At 46.2% G+C, this 22,262-nt stretch overlaps 1 protein-coding gene across 2 annotated transcripts in view; it reads left to right on the plus strand.

Moving 5' to 3' along the window:
- The window catches only part of LOC143767252 (uncharacterized), a 329,672-nt gene extending 319,397 nt beyond the window's left edge, over positions 1 to 10,275 (plus strand). For both annotated transcript variants that reach the window (XM_077255454.1, XM_077255455.1), the window contains exon 7: positions 6,677 to 10,275. In XM_077255454.1, the coding sequence (XP_077111569.1) occupies positions 6,677 to 8,043 (1,367 nt within the window). In that variant the 3' untranslated portion in view covers positions 8,044 to 10,275. The remainder of the gene's footprint in view (positions 1 to 6,676) is intronic.
- Positions 10,276 to 22,262: the final 11,987 nt, after the last annotated feature.

Below are 22,262 nucleotides of genomic sequence, written 5' to 3' on the forward strand. Positions count from 1 at the left end.
GTGGTTATGGGCCTGAGGAGAGGTCCTGGGTACCAGCCTTAGACATTCATTCGGATCAGCTGGTCATTATGTTTCACCGCCGCCATCCGGACTAGCCGGGTCCTATAAGTCGTGAGGGCCCTGGGGTCCCTCGTAGAAGGTGGGGTACTGTCATGTCAGACGCTGTGCATACTAGGACGTTCGACAGACAGCGGTAATTCCGCTTTTGTCCACTATGCGCTCTGTGGCGTCGGCTAGATTTTATCTAGCTGGTCCGGGGTTAATTTAGCTGGTGCTCGGATTGGAAGCTGGGTCACGCCCACTGCCTTTAAATAGTTCTTCCGAACATTGGGCGTCGCCGATTATAGCTTCTGTCTTGTGCTTGGTTATCTCGGTCTGGAGTGGTGAGCTAGGAGAAGGAGTATCGTATCTGGTGGTGTATTTCCCTTTGTCTTATTTTCTCCTTCCTATATTTCTATTTGTTTTGCCCTGTGCACTTATAGTGTATTCTTGTGAGACTGCGGCGTGGTGCATATTTTTCCGTTATCCTTGTCTGTGCTAACTGTAGGTATTGGTGTGTGGTCTCTTCACTGGGTGGTGGGTGGTGGTTTCAGCCTAGGGTTGAAACAGGAGACAGGGTGAGGATGGAGGCCCAGACATGCACACCATCAGTGTAAACTCTGGGAGAGGGTCAGTCAGGGTTTCCCTAGGCTGAGGGAAATCGCAGGGGCCCGGGTTATTAGCAATTGCCATCCTAGGCTTCCCGTGACATATACTCCCTGATCCGCAGTAATCCATGTAATAACGAGTATCCTACGACGATCTCCCGTGGAGAGCTGTCACATCAGCAGATCCGACCGCTCTCCAGGGGCATCGGCGGTACAGTGACGGAAGGTATCCGTCTGCACTGTATCCCTCTGCCGCTGTGAATACAGTATAGTTCATACTGTCACTTGCGGCACAGCAGCGTGGAAAAATTCTCACACAGCACTGCTGTAAAGTGAGAGCAATGAACTCATTGAACCCTCAGTGATAACACTGCAGGAGCCATTATCTTCTGTCAGTGTGTCACTGGAGGCCTGTAGAGCAGTGACATCACCCGATCGTCATGGGACACTGGTTATTAATTGGACTGTGTCAGACAGGGAGTATATGGTTGGTTTATTATTTTTTATTTTTTGCAGGTGATCGATGGCTTCGGGTAATTAGACGTGGTTGTAAGTATGGTGATCGATGGCTTCGGGTAATTAGACGTGGTTGTAAGTATGGTGAAATTAAGAATATTGAAATACTTTTTTCTGGCTGTGTCTTTTTTTAATTTTTTTTAACTCTTTCACTACTATAGGATTAGTAATGGATATGTGTCTTATTGACGCCTCTCCATTACGAACCGGGCTTAATATCACCTTACAATCAAAGGTGACATTAACCCCTCATTACCCCAGATGTCACCGCTACAGGGCAATGGAAAGAGAGAGGCTAAGTGCTGGAATTGGCGCATCCTACAGATGCGCCACTTCTGGGGCAGCTGGGAGCTGGTATTTGTAGTCAGTGGGGGGGCCAATATCCATGGTCCCTCTCTAGGCTATGAATATCGGCCCGCAGCTGTCTGCATAGCCTTTCTGGCTATAAATTATAGGGGGACCCCACGTCATTTTTTTTTTGGGGGGGGTCCCCCTATTTTAATAGCCAGTAAAGGCTAAATCTACAGCTGCGGGCTGATACTCCTAGCCTGAGAAGCTCCATGGGTATTAACCCCTTTCCAGGCTATATATATCGGCCCCCAGTCGCTGGCTTTCCCGCTCTGGACTTTAACGGGAGCCCACGCCATTTTTTTTCCATTTTTTAAAATTAAACAGATATTGCGTTTAAGGCGGGGTCACACTTGCGAGAAACTCGCTTGAGTCTCGCACCTCAATACCCGGTGTAACAGGCCAGATTAACCCCCCTTACCCATAACATACCTGGGGTTAAAGTGGCCTAGGCCACATTATACCCCGGGTGTATTCTGGCCTAGGCCAAACTACACCCTGGGGTATAAATTGGACAAGGCTAGTTAATACCCCTCTGGGCCAGAATATACCCCAGATGCTGTAGATCAGATTTTTCATGCTTTTGAGAACCATTGTGTGATATAATAGCATTAATAACGGGGCCCCAGTCAGAGCACAGGGGGGCAGAGACAGCGCATGGGGGCCCTGACATCGCAAGGGGCCCCAGACATGGCACAGGGGCCCCAGACATGGCACAGAATTAAGTGATATACTCAATAACGGGGCCCCAGGTAGCGCACAGGGGGGCAGAGACAGCGAACGGGGTCCCAGACAGCACACCTTTTGGGGCAGAGATAGCGAACCGGGCCCCAGGCATCACTCGGGGGGCAGAGACGGCGCACGGGGTCCCAGGCAGCCCACGGGGCCCCAGACAGCACAGGGCCCCAGACAGCACACAGGGGCCCCAGGCAGCGCACAGAGTGCCAGGCAGTGCACAGTGTACCCGGGCAGCATACAGGGGCCCCTGGCAGTACACGGGGCCCCAGGCAACACATGGAGGACCCAGGCAGTGCACAGTGGCCCCAGGCAGCACATGGGGGGCAGAGACAGCGAATGGGGTCCCAGGCAGCACATGGGGCCCCAGGCAGTAGACGGGGCTCCTAGCAGTGCACAGGGCCCCAGGCAGCACACAGGGGCCTCAGGCAATGCACAGGTCGCCAGGCAGCGCACAGTGGCCCCAGGCAGCATACAGGGATCCCTGGCAGCGCACGGAGCACCAGGAAGCACACAGAGGCCCCAGGAAGCGCACAGGGCCCCAGGCAGCATACAGGGGCTCCTGGCAGTATACAGGGCCCCACGCAGCACACGGGGGCCCCCAGGCAGCGCACAGGAACCCAGGCAGCACACAGTGGCCCCAGGCAGCACATGGGGGGCAGAGACAGCAAACATGGTCCCAGGCAGCACACGGACTCCAGACATCGCACAGGATTGAGTGATATACTCAAGAACGGGGCCTCAGACAGCACACAGGGGGTCCCAGACAGCGCATGGGGCAGAGACAGCACGCAGGGGCCCTGCGCGCTGGCCCTCCCCCCTTGCGCGCTGTCTCTGTCCCCTGTGTGCTGTCTGGGGTCCCATGCGCTGTCTCTGCCCCTCTGTGCACTGCCTGGGGGCCCCTGTGTGCTGCCTGGGGTCCCTGTGTGCTTCCTGGGGCCTTGTGTGCTGCCTGGAGCCCTGTGTGCTGCCTGGGACCCCATTTGCTGTCTCTGCCCCCCCCCATTTGCTGCCTGGGGCCCCCGTGTGCTGCCTGGGGCCCCCGTGTGCTGCCTGGGGTCCCTGTGTGCTTCCTGGGGCCTTGTGTGCTGCCTGGGACCATGTTTGCTGTCTCTGCCCCCCATGTGCTGCCTGGGGCCCCCGTGTGCTGCCTGGGGCCCTGTATGCTGCCAGGGGCTCCTGTATGCTGCCTGGGGCCCTGTGCGCTTCCTGGGGTCTCTGTTTGCTGCCTGGGGCTCCGTGCGCTGCCAGGGGCCCCTGTATGCTGCCTGGGGCCACTGTGCTCTGCCTGGCGACCTGTGCGTTGCCTGGGGCCCTGTGCACTGCTTGGAGCCCCGTGTGCTGCCTGGGGCCCCATGTGCTGCCTGGGGCCTCATGTGCTGCCTGGGACCCCGTTCGCTGTCTCTGCCCCCATTTGCTGCCTGGGGCCCCCGTGTGCTGCCTGGGGCCCTGTATGCTGCCAGGGGCTCCTGTATGCTGCCTGGGGCCCTGTGCGCTTCCTGGGGTCTCTGTTTGCTGCCTGGGGCTCCGTGCGCTGCCAGGGGCCCCTGTATGCTGCCTGGGGCCACTGCTCTGCCTGGCGACCTGTGCGTTGCCTGGGGCCCTGTGCACTGCTTGGAGCCCCGTGTGCTGCCTGGGGCCCCATGTGCTGCCTGGGGCCTCATGTGCTGCCTGGGACCCCGTTCGCTGTCTCTGCCCTCCGTGTGCTGCCTGGGGCCCTGTGTGCTGCCTAGGATTCCGTTCGCTGTCTCTGCACCCCCATGTGCTACCTAGGGCCCCGTGTTCTGCCTGGGACCCCATGTGCTGCCTGGGACCCCGTTATTGAGTATATCACTCAATGCTTCTCAAAAGCCTGAAAAATCTGATTTACAGCAGCTGGGGTATATTCTGACCTGGAGGGGTATAATCTGGCCTAGGCCACTTTAACCCCTGGTGTATTCTGGGCGAGGGGTTAATCTGGCGTGTTACACTGGCACTGCTGCCGGCACTTGGGACGGGAGTGTGTGGCTGCATGTATTTCTATGTAGCTGAACGCTCCGGCGGCAGTGCTGGGTATTGAGGTGCGAGACTCGTGTGAGTTTCTCGCTATTGTGACCCCGGCCAACACAGATTTTGTGTATGTGTGTGTCTTTATTTAACTCTTTATGTACCATTTTATTATGCTTATTACTAAACATCGGGGCTTGGTATCATCTATCCATCTATAGATCTATCTGTGTGTGTAAACATTATTCTTCAATGGAGTATATAAATGAAGAGGTTGGACAAGAAATGACATCAATTCTTTTTTTTTTTTTGTTCAATAATAGATCTTTACTTCGCTTTCAAAAACGCATACAAATCCGCATGAAAAAATGCATCAAAAACGCATCAAAAAAGGCATTAAAAACTCTTCAAATCAGCACCTGCGTTTTCTGGCAAGAGAGGTGTTATGGAAATATTAGGGTTGGATAAATATATCCCTGTGTGTGCTGTGGCCGCTCCCAATTAGACTGAGTATTTTGAGCGCTCATCAAGAATGGACTGTACACAACTGTGACAGAACAACATTCCATCAATACTGATACTTTATTGTACATACATAGTTTTATATTTTCACATAGAAAGGAGTGGTTAGGGGTTGTCAGGGGTGGTTAGTTAATTACCATATTGTCTAGCTCCTCTGTCATTGGTTATCTAAACATATATGGAATATTGTGATTAATGCTCATATGACTGCTGATCAAGCAACTAAACTCGAGTTCTCTGTCTAGGACAAAGTGGAGACACCTGACCAGCAGTCACCAAACATCTGACTCTCTTCTGCTTTTAGGGGTGGAAAACCCCATATGATCTGTCTGGCTTATATCAGTTTGTCAGCCATTTTAAACCATTGATTATAATATATATATTTGCTGTGAGCATATAAGTATATATTTGATTATAGAGGAGTATACATGCAAGTGAGATCTACATGATATATATATTTCTATCACAGAGGGAAGAATCTGCACAGAAAATTCTACAGGCAAATCTGCAACGTGTGTTTATACCCTTATGGGGCAACCACTCCCGCTGAAGAGCTGGGAAAAATGACTCTCTGCAGCCAGAGCGGGCCCATGAACTGTGCTGAGCTCAGTGAGATCATCACAGTTCACCGTGAGAAATCGGGGTGCAACGAGTCATTCTCCCTAGTTTTTCAACGTGAGCGGTCGCCTCGGGTCACCGCTCATGCTGATGAGCAAAGGTCGCACAGATGGATTATAGCTTGGGACACTTTGGATTCTTTCAACTTTGGACAGGCGATGTGATATTGTGTTTTTTTTTTCATTTTTGTTTCTTTACATGGGACAATGGCTTCACTGGATTAAGGTGAGTATAATATGATTTTTCATTTTATAGTTCATTTTACTCTATGTAGACCGCGGGGGCTGAATACAACTCTCAACATTGTCCTCTGCTCACACTGATTACAGGCAGAGCAGGGTATAATGATGTGAGCTGTCTTCAACACCCAGCGCTGGGGATCAGTGCGAACAGTACCGCTGATTCCCAGGCGCCGGTAGGTGTCACACTGATGACACACGGATGTCATCAGTGTGCACGTGTGCTAGATGTTTTGCGGCCCATGCTGCTGCTAAAATACAGTCATGTCAGCGTGCCTTTCCCACAGACACATGGTCCGTGGAAACACACTACTATGTGCAGATCCATTTACTTAAATGGGTCTACGTGTTTAAGTGTCTCCGATACGTAAGAAAACTGTCACCACATACCGGAGACACTAATGTGTGAAGGAGGCTTTAAGGAGGTACTCTCATTTCCAAGTTCCTATCCCAAAATATAGTATGTGTAATAATAATAATAATAGCAAATACCTCCAATTAGAAATGCGGTAAAGTTTTCCTGATTCTCTATGTTGCTTACCCCATGTCCAGGGAATTGCAGTAGCTTAGGTATCCATGGTTATGATGACTAGCAACTAACAGTCACCATATGAGTGGTAGTAACCATGGACACATAAGCTAATGCAATGCCCTGCACATGGGATGAGCAACATGGTCAGAAGAACTATACTACATTTCTAATTGGACATATTTCCTATTATTATTATTACACCTACTACATATTGGGATAGATGATCAGAGCTGGGAATACCCCTTTAAGAATCTTACATGTTTTTATGGTGTATATTTTTATCTGTTGCTATCGATTGTAAAGTAATAAAGCTTACTTTTAATCCTCCCTTTATTGCTTCAAAAATGTTCTACGTTTGTGTATTATGTTTGTCGATTGTACTTTAGAGGTTCAGTACAATGGGATTTGTGAACAGGTGGCTCACCACTGTCTTAGGTCATAGTTTCATTATACTTTGATTTGTATAGAACTATGTATATAGAAATTATTGGCATTGATATTGAAAAATAATAAAATCAGTTTTATTCCTGCAGATGACTCTGGCGTCAAACCGGATATCTATGAAGAGCATGCCATTATTCCAGCTATATCTCCAGCCCTTCATAGCAAAAATGAATCATCAGAGCCTTTTCAATCAGTCACCTATTTGGATTCATCACAGACTGTTAAGCAAAATGAAAGCGGCAAAAGTAATGTTGAACATCAAATAATTCCCACAGAGAAGAAACCATTTTCCTGTTCAGAATGTGGGAAATATTTTAAACATAAATCTAAGTTGCTTGCACATGAGAGAATTCACACAGGAGAAAAGCCATTTTCATGTTCAGAATGTGGGAAATGTTTCAACCATAAGTCACATTTGATTACACATTACAGAAGTCACACAGGGGAGAAGCCTTTTTCATGTTCAGAATGTGGGAAATGTTTTACCAAGAAGCCAGATCTTCTTAAACATCAAAGAATTCACACAGGTGAGAAGCCATATTCATGTCCAGAATGTGGGAAATGCTTCAACCAGAAATCACATTTCCTTATACATCAGCGAATTCACACAGGAGAAAAGCCATTTTCATGTTCAGAATGTGGGAAATGTTTTAACCATAAGTCAAATTTGATTACACATTACAGAAGTCACACAGGGGAGAAGCCGTATTCATGTGCAGAATGTGGGAAAGGTTTTATCCAGAAACCAGATCTTATTAAACATCAAAGAATTCACACAGGAGAGAAGCCATATTCATGTCCTGATTGTGAAAAATGTTTCAACCAGAAATCACATTTCCTTATGCATCATCGAATTCACACAGGGGAAAAGCTATTTTCATGTTCAGAATGTGGGAAATCCTTTAACCAGAAATCACATTTCCGTATACATCAGAGAACTCACACAGGGGTGAAGCCGCATTTATGTCAAGAATGCGGGAAAAGTTTTAACTACAAATCAGATCTTCTTAAACACCAAAAAAGTCACACAGGAGAGAAACCATATTCATGTCCAGAATGTGGGAAATGTTTTATCCAGGTACAAGATCTTATTAAACATCAAAGAATTCACACAGGAGAGAAACCATATCCATGTCCAGAATGTGGGAAATGTTTTATCCAGAGATCAGATCTTCTTAAACATCAAAGAATCCACACCGGAGAGAAGCCATATTCATGTCCAGAATGTGGCAAATGTTTCAACCAGAAAGCACATTTCCTTATGCATCAGCGAACTCACACAGGAGAAAAGCTATTTTCATGTTCAGATTGTGGGAAATGTTTTAACCAAAAATCACATTTCCACGTACATCAGAGAAATCACACAGGGCTGAAGCCACATTTATGTCAAGAATGCGGGAAAAGTTTTAATTACAAATCAGATCTTCTTAAACATCAGAGAATTCACACAGGATAGAAGCCATATTCATGTCCAGAATGTGGGAAACGTTTTATCCAGAAACCAGATCTTCTTAAACATCAAAGAATTCACACAGGAGAGAAGCCATATTCATGTCCAGAATGTGGGAAATGTTTTATCCAGGGACAAGATCTTATTAAACATCAAAGAATTCACACAGGAGAGAAGCCATATTCATGTCCAGAGTTCAAAACTTGTTGCACATCAGAGAACTCATACAGGGTAGAAACCATTTTTAATGTTAAGAATGTGGGAAATGTTATACCTGGGAATCATTTCTTCATCATCTAAAAACTCATGTAGAGTGCGATGGAAATAAATAATTAATAAGGGAAATCAATAAGGCAGTAGAGTTACATTTAGTTGACAAAAGGGTGAAACTGAATATACCAGTATTGTAAGCACAAAGGGGCTTTTTCTGGAGGTAGGTGTCAATCCTGTCACCTTAGCTCCTGGATTCTCAGCTTAGAGGGGGATTAGCAAATGGTCTGTACTAGAAGGAATATCTCCTATTGTCTGTGTATGAAGAGACAGGTATTTGAAAGGGCACAACTTGGCTCATTGTTCATTTATAGACAGCATCATTTAACCATTTCCCGACTTGCGCTGTATATACACGGCGCCGCAGGATCTGTGTTCCCACAAACCGCCATATAGAAAAAAATAAAAATATTAATCCAATAAAAAATGTATTTATGTTTAAAATAAAATAAAAAGTACACATATTTGGTATCGCCCCTTCTGGAACGACCTGACCTGTAAAACTGTCCCACTAGTCTCTATAAAACTGTCCCCTTCAGTGAACACCGTAAAAACAAAGAAAAAAAAGGCAAAAATAACCAATGTTTTATCATCATATTGCTGAACAAAAGATGGAAAAATACGCGATCAAAAAAGAAGTTTACATAAAAATTGTACAGGTCAAAACGTCATCTTGTCTTGCAAAAAACAAGCCTCCATATGGGTCTGTCAGCAGAAAAATAAAAGTAGTTTTTGTGTAAAACCATTAAAACATTAAAAAAAAATGAGGTACGCTGTAATCGTACTGACCCAAAGAATAAAATTGCCTTATCAATTTTACAACATGCGGAAAGGCATAAAAAAACAATATAATAATAATATATGAATTACTGTTTTGTTGATTCTGCCTCCCAAAATCAGAATAAAAAGTGATTAAAAAAAGTCATGTGTCTGAAATTATACCAATAAACCTCAACTCATCCTGCAAAAAACAAGTCTTCACATGACTGTCAGCAAAACTATGAAAAAATTATAGCTCTCAAAATATGGCAATGCAGTTTTTGTAATAAAAAGTGTCTGTCAGTGTGTGACAGCAGACAAACATAAAAAAAATATAAATCTGGTGTGACAACACAGCAATTTATCTTAATTTGTCCACACGTCTGTTTTCTGTAAACCAGGAGGAATAGACTATTTATCTATATATTGAGTTTAGCATTTATGCGTTTGTTCTTGAGTTGGTCAAGAACCATACACTGTTGTCATATTAGTCTTAAACATTGATTTTTGATCATTTTGAATAGCTAATGTTTGCCTCTTATATCAGCTCCTACAACTTATTGTCTTATCTTTAGAAGACCGTGATGTATGCGATGTATGCAAATTAACCTCACATATCTTCCTCTTGACCTCTGGATGTTGGCTTAAAGGACAATTGTGAGCTTTATGAGTGGAATATGCCTTTTAACAATATACATCCAGACAGCCAAGACATTCAGAGAGCCAAGAGATCCAAAGAACCAGAGGCTCTTTACAAAACCACAGCCAGGAACACTCTACAGGACAGCTGCCAGATCATGGCTCCATTACAAGAGAAACAGATTTGACATTTTACAGGATGCCTGCTTAAGTGACCACTGCCCTGGCTGAAAGAATACAGATCTGCTTCAATGACCATCGCTGAACCATGGATATGTTTGGGGTAGTCAGGATTTGGACCCACCAGTCACCAGAGAACCATTGATACGTTTGGGATAGCCATGATTGTCACCCACCGGTCACCTGGCTCCATGGCGATGTTCAGAGAAGCCAGGATGTGACCCTCCTGTCACCTAGCCTTGTACCTCAATGGATTATCACCTTCCTAAGTTTGTTTTTACCTCCTCATGTGTGTTCCACAGGTGGGGTAGTCTGCATCTTGGGTATTTTGCTGGGACTGTTCTATATGTTATTTTCCTGTTTGTGGTTCAATAAAGTATTGCCACTCTGTTTTACCTGTGATGTTTGAGTAGTATTATGCCCTCAGTAAAAGGTTAGCAGGTGTTCAGTGGGATGATTACTGGTCCATGCGGTTTCTGCTAGCAGACTAGAGCACCTGCTGACCCCTGTGTCTCAACCTCTGGTATCGGTGTAATCGCACTGACCCGAAGAACAAAGTTGCCTAATCACTTATACTACATGATGAACAGCGTAAAAAATAAATAAAACTAATTCTTCACTGTCACGAATCCCACTAATATGTCACGGTTCACGGGGAGGATACCTTTATCATCCCCACCACTCAAACCAATTTGTCACAAACCGGGGTTGTTTGGTTGCCCTTGGTTCCTTCTGAAGGGGATTTATCTATATCCCACTTCCCATTTCTGGTTTGGAACTTGTAGCTCTCTGGCGCCCCCTTACCCTCAGGTCAGTCAGGGTACTGCACCTAGGGTAATTAGTCGGAAAGGCTGCCTGCTATGTACTGGCTATTGGGCAAGCTGCAGCAAGGGCGATATAACTACTCCCACACAGGCAGGAACAATAATTATCAATGCTGCCAGTTGCTGCAAAGATGCCCAATTGCACAGGACAAAGTATGCTGCCACCAGCTCCGATTTTCTTAATTATTAACGGGTCCGGAGCCAACCCAAATCAGTAGCGTAATTCACCTCAGAGGACGCGACAGTTCATTATAGAGCACGGAGAGACAAGCTAGTAATTTTATATTTTACTCCAAAAACATGTAGGCAGTGTTTACAAAGTATAAAAAGATATTATAAAGAATACAAATCATGTGTACAATACAATAACAAATAAAAGGATTAAAATTGAAAAGAACACTTACAGATCGTTATGTCATTGCATCATCATGGTTGGACGTGTGCTGAGGAGGCGCACATCTAGATGCATAAGCAACAAAGAAGAACAAAACAGACCGAACTCATGCCCAAATGTGTCATATTAAATAATCATATCTATTAAGAATAGGATACACCATCTAGTGGGGGGGAAGGATACCAAAAAAGAAGGGCACTACACCAGGAGACGGAAACGGATTCTTACAATAAGTAAATATAGTAAACACCGGCGCTCCAAAAGGTGTTAAGCGTGGAGATGGAGGAAGCTGCTGGTGCCTAGACAGCTACTGTGCCAAGCCTGTCATGTATAGAAAGGAAAACTTTGTGTTATAGAGTTTAGGTCACCGCACTACCTTACTCCAGGATAATGGACTACGCCAATTAAAACAATGTCCTAAACTCTATAACAAAGGATTCTTACAATATTTTGAGGTGACTACATGATAATAAATAGATCACAAATATAAATAAAAAAGTACACACATGGCACCAAAAAAGAAAGAAATAAGAGTAAATTACACAGGAATGATGTAGCAAGTATGTGTATAAGGGTATGCCTTAAAGGTAAGGTGCAAGTGCAGAGATACTGTAGGTTGGGATTACATAAACCAATAAATGCTCTGAGAATAAAGTGAATATAGTGATTGCTGTTAATGAGTCATTCAGCAGGCGTGTATATAGGGGTACACCATAAAGGTAAGGTGCAAGTGCAAAGTCACTAAGCCAAGATGGCAAAAAACGGTGAATGCTCAAAACATCAAGTGCGTATAATAAGTGCTGCTGATAATAAATCATAAGGTGATAATGGCCACCAACATAATTACCTGTGGATGATGTGAGGAACCGTCTCCTGGAAGCGCCCGACCCCGATGCGTGTTTCGGCGTCTGCCTTCGTCTGACGCCGGAGGAGGAAGAAGGGGAAAAACATTTTAGGGACAGGGCCCTTTGAAACTGCAGGAGGCAGAGGCACACGCGGGCATGTGCACGCGATCCCGACCCACCACAATAACTAGGGCCGGTGTCATCACCTTGCTAATCCAGGTAAGCGCTGGGGGCCCTGGGCGAATAGGGGGAGGTTGGACACATGCTATGCGGTCCATGAGCCTGGGAGCCTGGTGCCAGCGCTGGTATGGGCTCCCCTCTAAGGCCGGCGTCACACTCGGCGTAAGACAATACAGTCCGTTTTTTACGTCCGTACTACGGCCGTAATACGGAGAAATGTTCCCAAAATAGTGATCCGTAGTCAGGGTGTGTCAGCGTATTTTGCGCATGGCATCCTCGGTATGTAATCCGTATGGCATCCGTACTGCGAGATTTTCGCGCAGGCTTGCAAAACCGACATCTAATGGATTTATGTGCTCAAATGTTCGGGAAAACATATATACAGTATATATATATATATATGTCATTGAGACACATATATATATATATTCTGTATTTAGATTTCATTCAGCGCGATATCTGTGAACAGCCGGTAATTCAATTGCCGGCTTTTCATTTCTCCTGCACAAACCCGACAGGATATGAGACATGGTTTACATGTAGTAAACCATCTCATATCCCCTTTTTTTTTGCATATTCCACACTACTAATGTTAGTAGTGTGTATGTGCAAAATTTCAGCGCTGTAGCTGCTGAAATAAAGGGTTAAATGGCGGAAAAAATTGGCGTGGGCTCCCGCGCAATTTTCTCCGCCAGAATGGTAAAGCCAGTGACTGAGGGCAGATATTAATAGCCAGGAGAGGGACCACGGTTATTGGCCCCCCCGTGGCTAAAAACATCTGCCCCCAGCCACCCCAGAAAAGGCACATCTGGAAGATGCGCCTGTTCTGGCACTTGGCCACTCTCTTCCCACTCCCTGTAGCGGTGGGATATGGGGTAATGAAGGGTTAATGCCACCTTGCTATTGGAAGGTGACATTAAGCCAGATTAATAATGGAGAGGCGTCAATTATGACACCTATCCATTATTAATCCAATTGTTGGAAAGGGTTAAAAAACACACACACACATGATTTAAAAGTATTTTAATAAAATAAACACAGCGGTTGTTGTAATAATTTATTGTTCTCTCAATCCATCAGGAACACCCTCGCTTGGAAAAATAATAAACGCACAAGATACATACCTTCTGGTGAACCGTCTCGTCCCACGAAGTAATCCATCTGAAGGGGTTAACTAATATTACAGGCAGGAGCCCTGCTAATGCAGCTGTGCTCGGTGCCTGTAATCCCCGGGTGCTGAAAGGAAAGCAGTGATCTGTACTTACATTGAGTCGCGGTGATGCGCCCCTGCTGGATGTTCTCATGAACTGCAGCCTGGGAACTTTTTCCCACGCTCCAGGTCATATGAGGACATCCACCAGGGGGCGCATCACCGCGACTGAAGGAAATGTAGGTCAATGACCTACATTTCATTTATTCGCCGGGGATTACAGGCACGGAGCACAGCTGCATTTAGCAGGGCTCCTGCCTGTAATATTAGTTAACCCCTTCAGATGGATTACATCGTGGGACGAGACGGTTCACCAGAAGGTATGTATCTTGTGCGTTTATTATTTTTCCAAGCGAGGGTGTTCCTGATGGATTGAGAGAACAATAAATTATTACAACAACCGCTGTCATGATCTCCATGGCCAGAGAACTAGCATAAGCCTCTATAGGAACAAGCTCTTGGAAGATGTAACTGTACTGACCATGAACTAAACCTACCGCATCATCTAGAAGTAGCCAGGTAGCATGTCCTACTTTTTATCCCTATATGCCCAGCGCCGGCCGGAGAACTAAATAATGCTAGCAGAGGGAAATATAAGACCTGACTCACCTCTAGAGAAATGCCCAAAAGGAGACAGAAGCCCCCCACATATATTGGCGGTGATATGAGATGAAACAACAAACGCAGCAGGAAAATAGTTTTAGCAAATTTGAGGTCCGCTTTCTAGATAGCAGAAGACAGAAAGCATACTTTCATGGTCAGTAGAAAACCCTAACAAAACACATCCAGAAATTACTTTAGGACTCTGGCATTAACTCATAATACCAGAGTGGCAATTCCTGATCAACAAGAGCTTTCCAGACACAGTAACGAAACTGCAGCTGTGAACTGGAACCAAAATACAAAAACAAAACATGGACGAATGTCCAACTTATCTAGTAGATGTCTGGGAGCAGGAACAAGCACAGAGAGGCTTCTGATAACATTGTTGACCGGCAAGCATCTAACAGAGAAGCCAGGTTATATAGCGACACCCAGATCTAATCAGAACAGGTCAACAGGGAAGATGATGTCACAAGTTCAATTCCACCAGTAGCCACCGGGGGAGCCCAGAATCCAAATTCACAACAGTACCCCCCCCTCAAGGAGGGGGCAACGAACCCTCACCAGAACCACCAGGGCGATCAGGATGGGCCCTATGAAAGGCACGAACCAGATCAGAGGCATGAACATCAGATGCAGTGACCCAAGAATTATCCTCCTGGCCGTATCCCTTCCACTTGACCAGATACTGGAGTCTCCGTCTGGAAACACGGGAGTCTAGGATTTTTTCCACAACGTACTCCAACTCACCCTCAACCAACACCGGAGCAGGAGGCTCAACGGAAGGCACAACCGGTGCCTCATACCTGCGCAATAACGACCGATGAAAAACGTTATGAATAGAAAAGGATGCAGGGAGGTCCAAACGGAAGGAAACAGGGTTAAGAATCTCCAATATTTTATACGGACCGATGAACCGAGGCTTAAACTTAGGAGATGAGACCCTCATAGGGACAAAACGAGAAGACAACCACACCAAATCTCCAACACAAAGCCGAGGACCAACACGACGGTGACGGTTGGCAAAAAGCTGAGTCTTCTCCTGGGACAACTTTAAATTGTCCATCACCTGCCCCCAGATATGATGCAATCTCTCCACCACCGCATCCACTCCAGGACAATCCGAGGATTCCATCTGACCGGAGGAAAATCGAGGATGGAACCCCGAATTACAGAAAAACGGGGAAACCAAGGTGGCAGAGCTGGCCCGATTATTGAGGGCGAACTCCGCCAATGGCAAAAAAGCAACCCAATCATCCTGGTCAGCAGACACAAAACATCTCAGATATGTCTCCAGGGTCTGATTAGTCCGCTCGGTCTGGCCATTAGTCTGAGGGTGAAAAGCAGACGAAAAAGACAAATCTATGCCCATCCTAGCACAAAATGCCCGCCAAAATCTAGACACAAATTGGGTTCCTCTGTCAGAAACGATATTCTCAGGAATACCATGCAAACGAACAACATTTTGAAAAAACAGGGGCACCAACTCGGAAGAAGAAGGCAATTTGGGCAGGGGAACCAAATGAACCATCTTAGAAAAACGGTCACACACCACCCAGATGACAGACATCTTCTGAGAAACAGGCAGATCTGAAATAAAATCCATCGAGATGTGTGTCCAAGGCCTCTTAGGAATAGGCAAGGGCAACAATAATCCACTAGCCCGAGAACAACAAGGCTTGGCCCGAGCACAAACGTCACAAGACTGCACAAAGCCTCGCACATCTCGTGACAGGGAAGGCCACCAGAAGGATCTTGCCACCAAATCCCTGGTACCAAAAATTCCAGGATGACCTGCCAACGCAGAAGAATGCACCTCAGAGATGACTTTACTGGTCCAATTAAGAGCACAGAGGAAAAAAAAAAAAAAAAAAAACTCTCAGCAGACTTCTTATTTCTCTCCTTTCTCAGCCAAGGATTTTAACCCTTTAGTTGGCCGGTCAAACTGTCATGATCTCCATGGCCAGAGAACTAGCATAAGCCTCTATAGGAACAAGCTCTTGGAAGATGTAACTGTACTGACCATGAACTAAACCTACCGCATCATCTAGAAGTAGCCAGGTAGCATGTCCTACTTTTTATCCCTATATGCCCAGCGCCGGCCGGAGAACTAAATAATGCTAGCAGAGGGAAATATAAGACCTGACTCACCTCTAGAGAAATGCCCAAAAGGAGACAGAAGCCCCCCACATATATTGGCGGTGATATGAGATGAAACAACAAACGCAGCAGGAAAATAGTTTTAGCAAATTTGAGGTCCGCTTTCTAGATAGCAGAAGACAGAAAGCATACTTTCATGGTCAGTAGAAAACCCTAACAAAACACATCCAGAAATTACTTTAGGACTCTGGCATTAACTCATAATACCAGAGTGGCAATTCCTGATCAACAAGAGCTTTCCAGACACAGTAACGAAACTGCAGCTGTGAACTGGAACCAAAATACAAAAACAAAACATGGACGAATGTCCAACTTATCTAGTAGATGTCTGGGAGCAGGAACAAGCACAGAGAGGCTTCTGATAACATTGTTGACCGGCAAGCATCTAACAGAGAAGCCAGGTTATATAGCGACACCCAGATCTAATCAGAACAGGTGAACAGGGAAGATGATGTCACAAGTTCAATTCCACAAGTAGCCACCGGGGGAGCCCAGAATCCAAATTCACAACAAACCGCTGTGTTTATTTCATTAAAATACTTTTAAATCATGTGTGTGTGTGTTTTTTAACCCTTTCCAACAATTGGATTAATAATGGATAGGTGTCATAATTGACGCCTCTCCATTATTAATCTGGCTTAATGTCACCTTCCAATAGCAAGGTGGCATTAACCCTTCATTACCCCATATCCCACCGCTACAGGGAGTGGGAAGAGAGTGGCCAAGTGCCAGAACAGGCGCATCTTCCAGATGTGCCTTTTCTGGGGTGGCTGGGGGCAGATGTTTTTAGCCACGGGGGGGCCAATAACCATGGACCCTCTCCTGGCTATTAATATCTGCCCTCAGTCACTGGCTTTACCATTCTGGCAGAGAAAATTGCGCGGGAGCCCACGCCAATTTTTTCCGCCATTTAACCCTTTATTTCAGCAGCTACAGCGCTGAAATTTTGCACATACACACTACTAACATTAGTAGTGTGGAATATGCAAAAAAAAAGGGGATATGAGATGGTTTACTGTATGTAAACCATGTCTCATATCATGTCGGGTTTGTGCAGGAGAAATGCAAAGCCGGCAATTGAATTACCGACTTTTCACTAACACCGCTGCGTATTTCTCGCAAGTCACACTGCTGGTCCGTGTGGAATCCGTATTTTTCTCGCCCCCATAGACTTTCATTAGCGATTTTTTTGCGCAATACGCTGACAAACGCAGCATGCTGCGATTTTGTACGGCCGTAGAAAGCCGTATAATACTGAACCGTAATATACGGCTAATAGGAGCAGCCCCATTGAGAATAATTGTGCCGTATGTAATGCGAGTTTTACGGACGTAGTTTCTGCGCTCTTACGTCCGTAAAACTCGCCAGTGTGACGCCGGCCTAATACCTCTCTGCTCTCGTTCCCAGCAGCAGTACTGTCTTCAGCGGCCTCTGACTCTGCGATGTCTCAGGGCAGAGGGAGATATGATATCACTGCACGCTCAGCCTCTCTGTCCTGAGCATTGCAGAGCTGGGAGAGACGCTGAGTGTACTGCACCTGTGGCGGGAACGGCTTAGGTGAGTATTTGATTTTTTTTAATGTATGCAGCATTACATGGGGAACATAATACTGTATGGAAGAGCATGGAGCCCAGAATATTGTATGGAGGAGCATTACATGGGGCTATAATACTGCATTGAGGAGCATGGGGCCCATAATCCTGTATGGAGGAGCATTACATGGGGCTATAATACTGCATTGAGGAGCATGGGGCCCATAATCCTATATCGAGGAGCATTACATGGAGCCCAGAATACTGTATGGAGGAGCATGGGACCCAGAATACTGTATGGAGGCGCAGGGAACCAGAATACTGTATGGAGGAGCATGAGGCCCAGAATATTGTATGGAGGAGCATTACATGGGGCTATAATACTGCATTGAGGAGCATGGGGCCCATAATCCTGTATGGAGAAGCATTACATGGGGCTATAATACTGCATTGAGGAGCATGGGGCCCATAATCCTGTATGGAGGAGTGTTACATGGGGCCCATAATACTGTATGGAGGAGCATGGGGCCCAGAATACTGTATTGAGGATCATGGGGTCCATAATACTGTATTGAGGAGCATGGGGCCCAGAATACTGTATGGAGGAGCAATAAATGGGGCCCAGAATACTGTATGGAGGAGCATGGGGTGCACAATACTGTATGTAGGAGCATGGGGCCCAGAATACTGTATGGAGAAGAATGGGGACCAGAATACTGTATGGAGGAGCATGGGGTCCAGAATACTGTATGGGGCAGCATGGGGCCCAGAATACTGTATGGAGAAGAATGGGGACCAGAATACTGTATGGAGGAGCATGAGGCCCAGAATATTGTATGGAGGAGCATTACATGGGGCTATAATACTGCATTGAGGAGCATGGGGCCCATAATACTATATGGAGGAGCATGGGGCCCATAATACTGTATGGAGGTGCATGGGGCCCAGTATACTGTATGGAGAAGCATTACATGGGGCTATAATACTGCATTGAGGAGCATGGGGCCCATAATCCTGTATGGAGGAGTGTTACATGGGGCCCATAATACTGTATGGAGGAGCATGGGGCCCAGAATACTGTATTGAGGATCATGGGGCTCAGAATACTGTATGGAGGAGCATGGGGCCCAGAATACTGTATGAAGGAGCATTACATGGGGTGCACAATACTGTATGGAGGAGCATGGGACCCATAATACTGTATAGAGGAACATGGGGCTCAGAATACTGTATGGAGGAGCATGGAGCCCATAATACTGTATGGAGGAGCATGGGGTCCATGATGTGCTGTATTGAGGAGCATTACATGGGACCCATGATGTACTGTATGGAGGAGCATTATATGCGGTCTGTGATGTACTGTATGGAGGAGCATTATATGCGGCCCGTAATATACTATATGGAGGAGCGGTATATGCGGCCCTTGATATACTGTATGAATGAGCATTATATGGGGCCAATAATACTGTATGTTGGACTATGTGGTTGCCCATAATACTGTATGGAGGACTATGTGGTTGCACATAATATTGTATGGCGGACAATGAGGTGGCCATAATACTGTATGTCGGACTATGTGGTTGTCCATAATATTGTATGCCTGACTATGTGGTTGCCCATAATACTGTATGGTGGACTATGAGGTGCCAATTATACTGTATGGCGGACTATGTGGTTGCCCATAATACTGTATAGAGGATTATGAGGTTCCCATAGTACTATATGGTGGACTATGTGGTTGCTCATAATATGGTATGGAGGACTATGTGGTGCTCATAATACTGTATGGAGAACTATGTGGTTGCCCATAATACTGTATGGAGGACTAAGTGGTGCTCATAAAACTGTATGAATGACTATGTGGTTGCCCATAATACTGTATGGAGCACTATGTTGTGACCATAATACTGTATGAAGCACTACGTGGTGCCCATAATACTGTATGGAGGACTATGTGGTGCCCATATATTGTACTATACCTGTATTTTTTTATCTGTGCATCAGTGGCCTGTGTTAAAGGGGCCCACTGATACGCTTTTGCACGAGGTCCACAAAAACCTAGAGCTGACCCTGGTGACGACGCACATCAAGATGAATGCCAGCTGCAGCTATGACAGAGCACTCTGCTCTGTGACAGGCCATGCGTCGACGTCACATAGCAGTTTCATTAAATGACTCCTGCAGCCTTTAATAGACTGGCGGACTTTCAATGTCACTGCTATGTGACATCAGCGTGCGGCCTGTCAAAGAGCAGATTGGGCACGGTAGTGGCCATAGGGGCAGACATATTGGTCCAGGGAGGGGACCTTATTAAAGTGGACATAAGGGCCTAGGATGGGGACATTGAATAAAGGGGTCCAGGATAGGGACCTTATTATAGGAAGGGGCCCAGGATGGGGACCTTATTAAAGTGGACATTGGGGTCCAGGATGGGGACATTAAATAAAGGGGCCCGGGATCTGGCACTTTCTTAAATTAAGGGGTGACATAATTACTGTATGGAGGTCAGGATGAGGAACATACATTATTTGTTTATGGTGACAAGTGGGAACATAAGTACTGTAGGGGCCAATCAGGGGACATTATTACTGCTGTAATTTAATTTACTTTTGAGGTTACCGACACAAAAAGGGGACTTAGAAATTCTCCAAAAAATTTTAAACACAAAAAAAAGACAGATGCTTACCTGCCCAGGCCTCCAAACAAATGTATTCACCTGTATGTTAATAACGCCACATGCAGATTAGTATCTTTTGAGCACTAATATACCAAACAACCACCCCTCCATGGATTGGTAGGCTGAGAGTGGTTGTTTTGTTGGTATTGCTGCACCTGTGTTGCTGCCATCTTTAATCGGGTCAATTGCACCCTGATAGTGAATTTGTTTGGAGGCCTGGGCAGGTAAGCATTACTTTTGAGGTTACTGTCTTCCATGAGGGAGAACAAAAAGGGGTCCTGCTACTGTGCAGGGTGGCACTGTCTTTTTTTTCTTCATCTGACATACTGTAGAAGTCTGAGAAAATAGTGGGGAATGTACTCTGGAAGCGATCATCTATAGATAACTGATATTTTCTGCAGAAACAAGTCCTGGCTGATAGAAGTGATGGCGGTCTGCACTGATTGAAGATGAAAGACTTAAACTACAGACGTCACCGTTGAGTCAGTGTGTTAATGCAGCGCCCCCACTGCCGCAGGGCCGAGGGGTACCCGGTACCGGGCCTCTGAGTCTCTGGTCTGGGGTTGTCACGGTGGCTAGGCCCGGTCCGTGACCCTGCTGAGGGGCGCCCAATAATAGGTGTGGATGGTGGTGGTAGTGCGGTGCAGTGCCGGTCACAGTAAATAACGAGGACACCAGGTTGCAGTCTCTTTACCTCTTTACTGAAGGCTTCAGGATCCTCAGTCCGGAATACGGTCAACCAGGCTACGCAAGTCCGGCCGGTCCGATGGCACCTCCAGAGTTTCCTTTGCAGGTGGAAATCTGTGCCTACCTTCTAGCGCTTGTGTGTTGTGGTCCTCCGCTGCTGTGCTTACGGGATAGTCCCCACAACTGTTGTGTCTGTTTCTCGTGTTCCCTCACAACTCGATTATGATGTTCTCTTTCGTCATCCAGATGATATGGCTAGGACGCACCCGTATGACGGGTAGGCTCGGAGCTCTTCCTGGACCCTAGTGTTGACTCAGGGGGGTCCCTGTCAGGGGTGGGATCCTGACAGAGGCCTAGCGAACAGAGAGAACGTTACGGGACCGCGCCTGCACGAGATAGCGGCGGTACCCTAAGAAAGGACAAGAAGCGAGGTATATTGTGCTGAGTGAGAAACGAGATCAACGCAACAAGGAGAAATACCAGTAGGAGTCGTGCTGTAAGACGAGGCAACATCCTACTGAGGCGCGTAGCCGGTGGCCGGAACGCCGAGGAAGTACTAGGCTCCAAGCAATACTTCAAACCTACGGCAGGACAGTCAGCTATAGGCGGGCTGTCTCACACAAATCACCTACGAAGACACAGGGGGCAACAACAGGAGAAGGGCAACACTAGGGTCCAGGAAGAGCTCCAAGCCTACCCGTCATACGGGTGCGTCCTAGCCATATCATCTGGGGGACGAAAGAGAACATCATAATCGAGTTGTGAGGGAACACGAGAAACAGACACCACAGTTGTGGGGACTGTTGTGATTTTGCTTTTTGCTCCCTCTAGTGGTCATTAGTGATTTGACTCTGGAGCGTCTGTCTTTTCCTATATCCTCACCTGGGCCGTTAGTTCAGGGGCGTTGCTATATAAGCTCCCTGGACCTTCAGTTCAATGCCTGGCATCGTTGAAATCAGAGCTAATCTGTTGTGCTCTTGTCCTCTGATCCTGGTTCCTGTTTTTCAAGCTAAGTCTGCTTCTTTGCTTTTTGCTTTTGTTTTGTTTGGTATTTTTGTCCAGCTTGTTCCTATCTGTATCCTGACCTTTGCTGGAAGCTCTAGGGGGCTGGTGTTCTCCCCCCGGACCGTTAGACGGTTCGGGGGTTCTTGAATCTCCAGCGTGGATTTTTATAGGGTTTTTGTTGACCAGATAAGTTATCTTGCTATATTCTGCTATTAGTAAGCTGGCCTCTCTTTGCTGAACCTGGTTCATTTCTGTGTTTG

The sequence above is a fragment of the Ranitomeya variabilis genome, chromosome 4 (genome assembly GCF_051348905.1).
Source record: "Ranitomeya variabilis isolate aRanVar5 chromosome 4, aRanVar5.hap1, whole genome shotgun sequence".
NCBI classification, from domain to species: Eukaryota; Metazoa; Chordata; class Amphibia; order Anura; family Dendrobatidae; genus Ranitomeya; species Ranitomeya variabilis.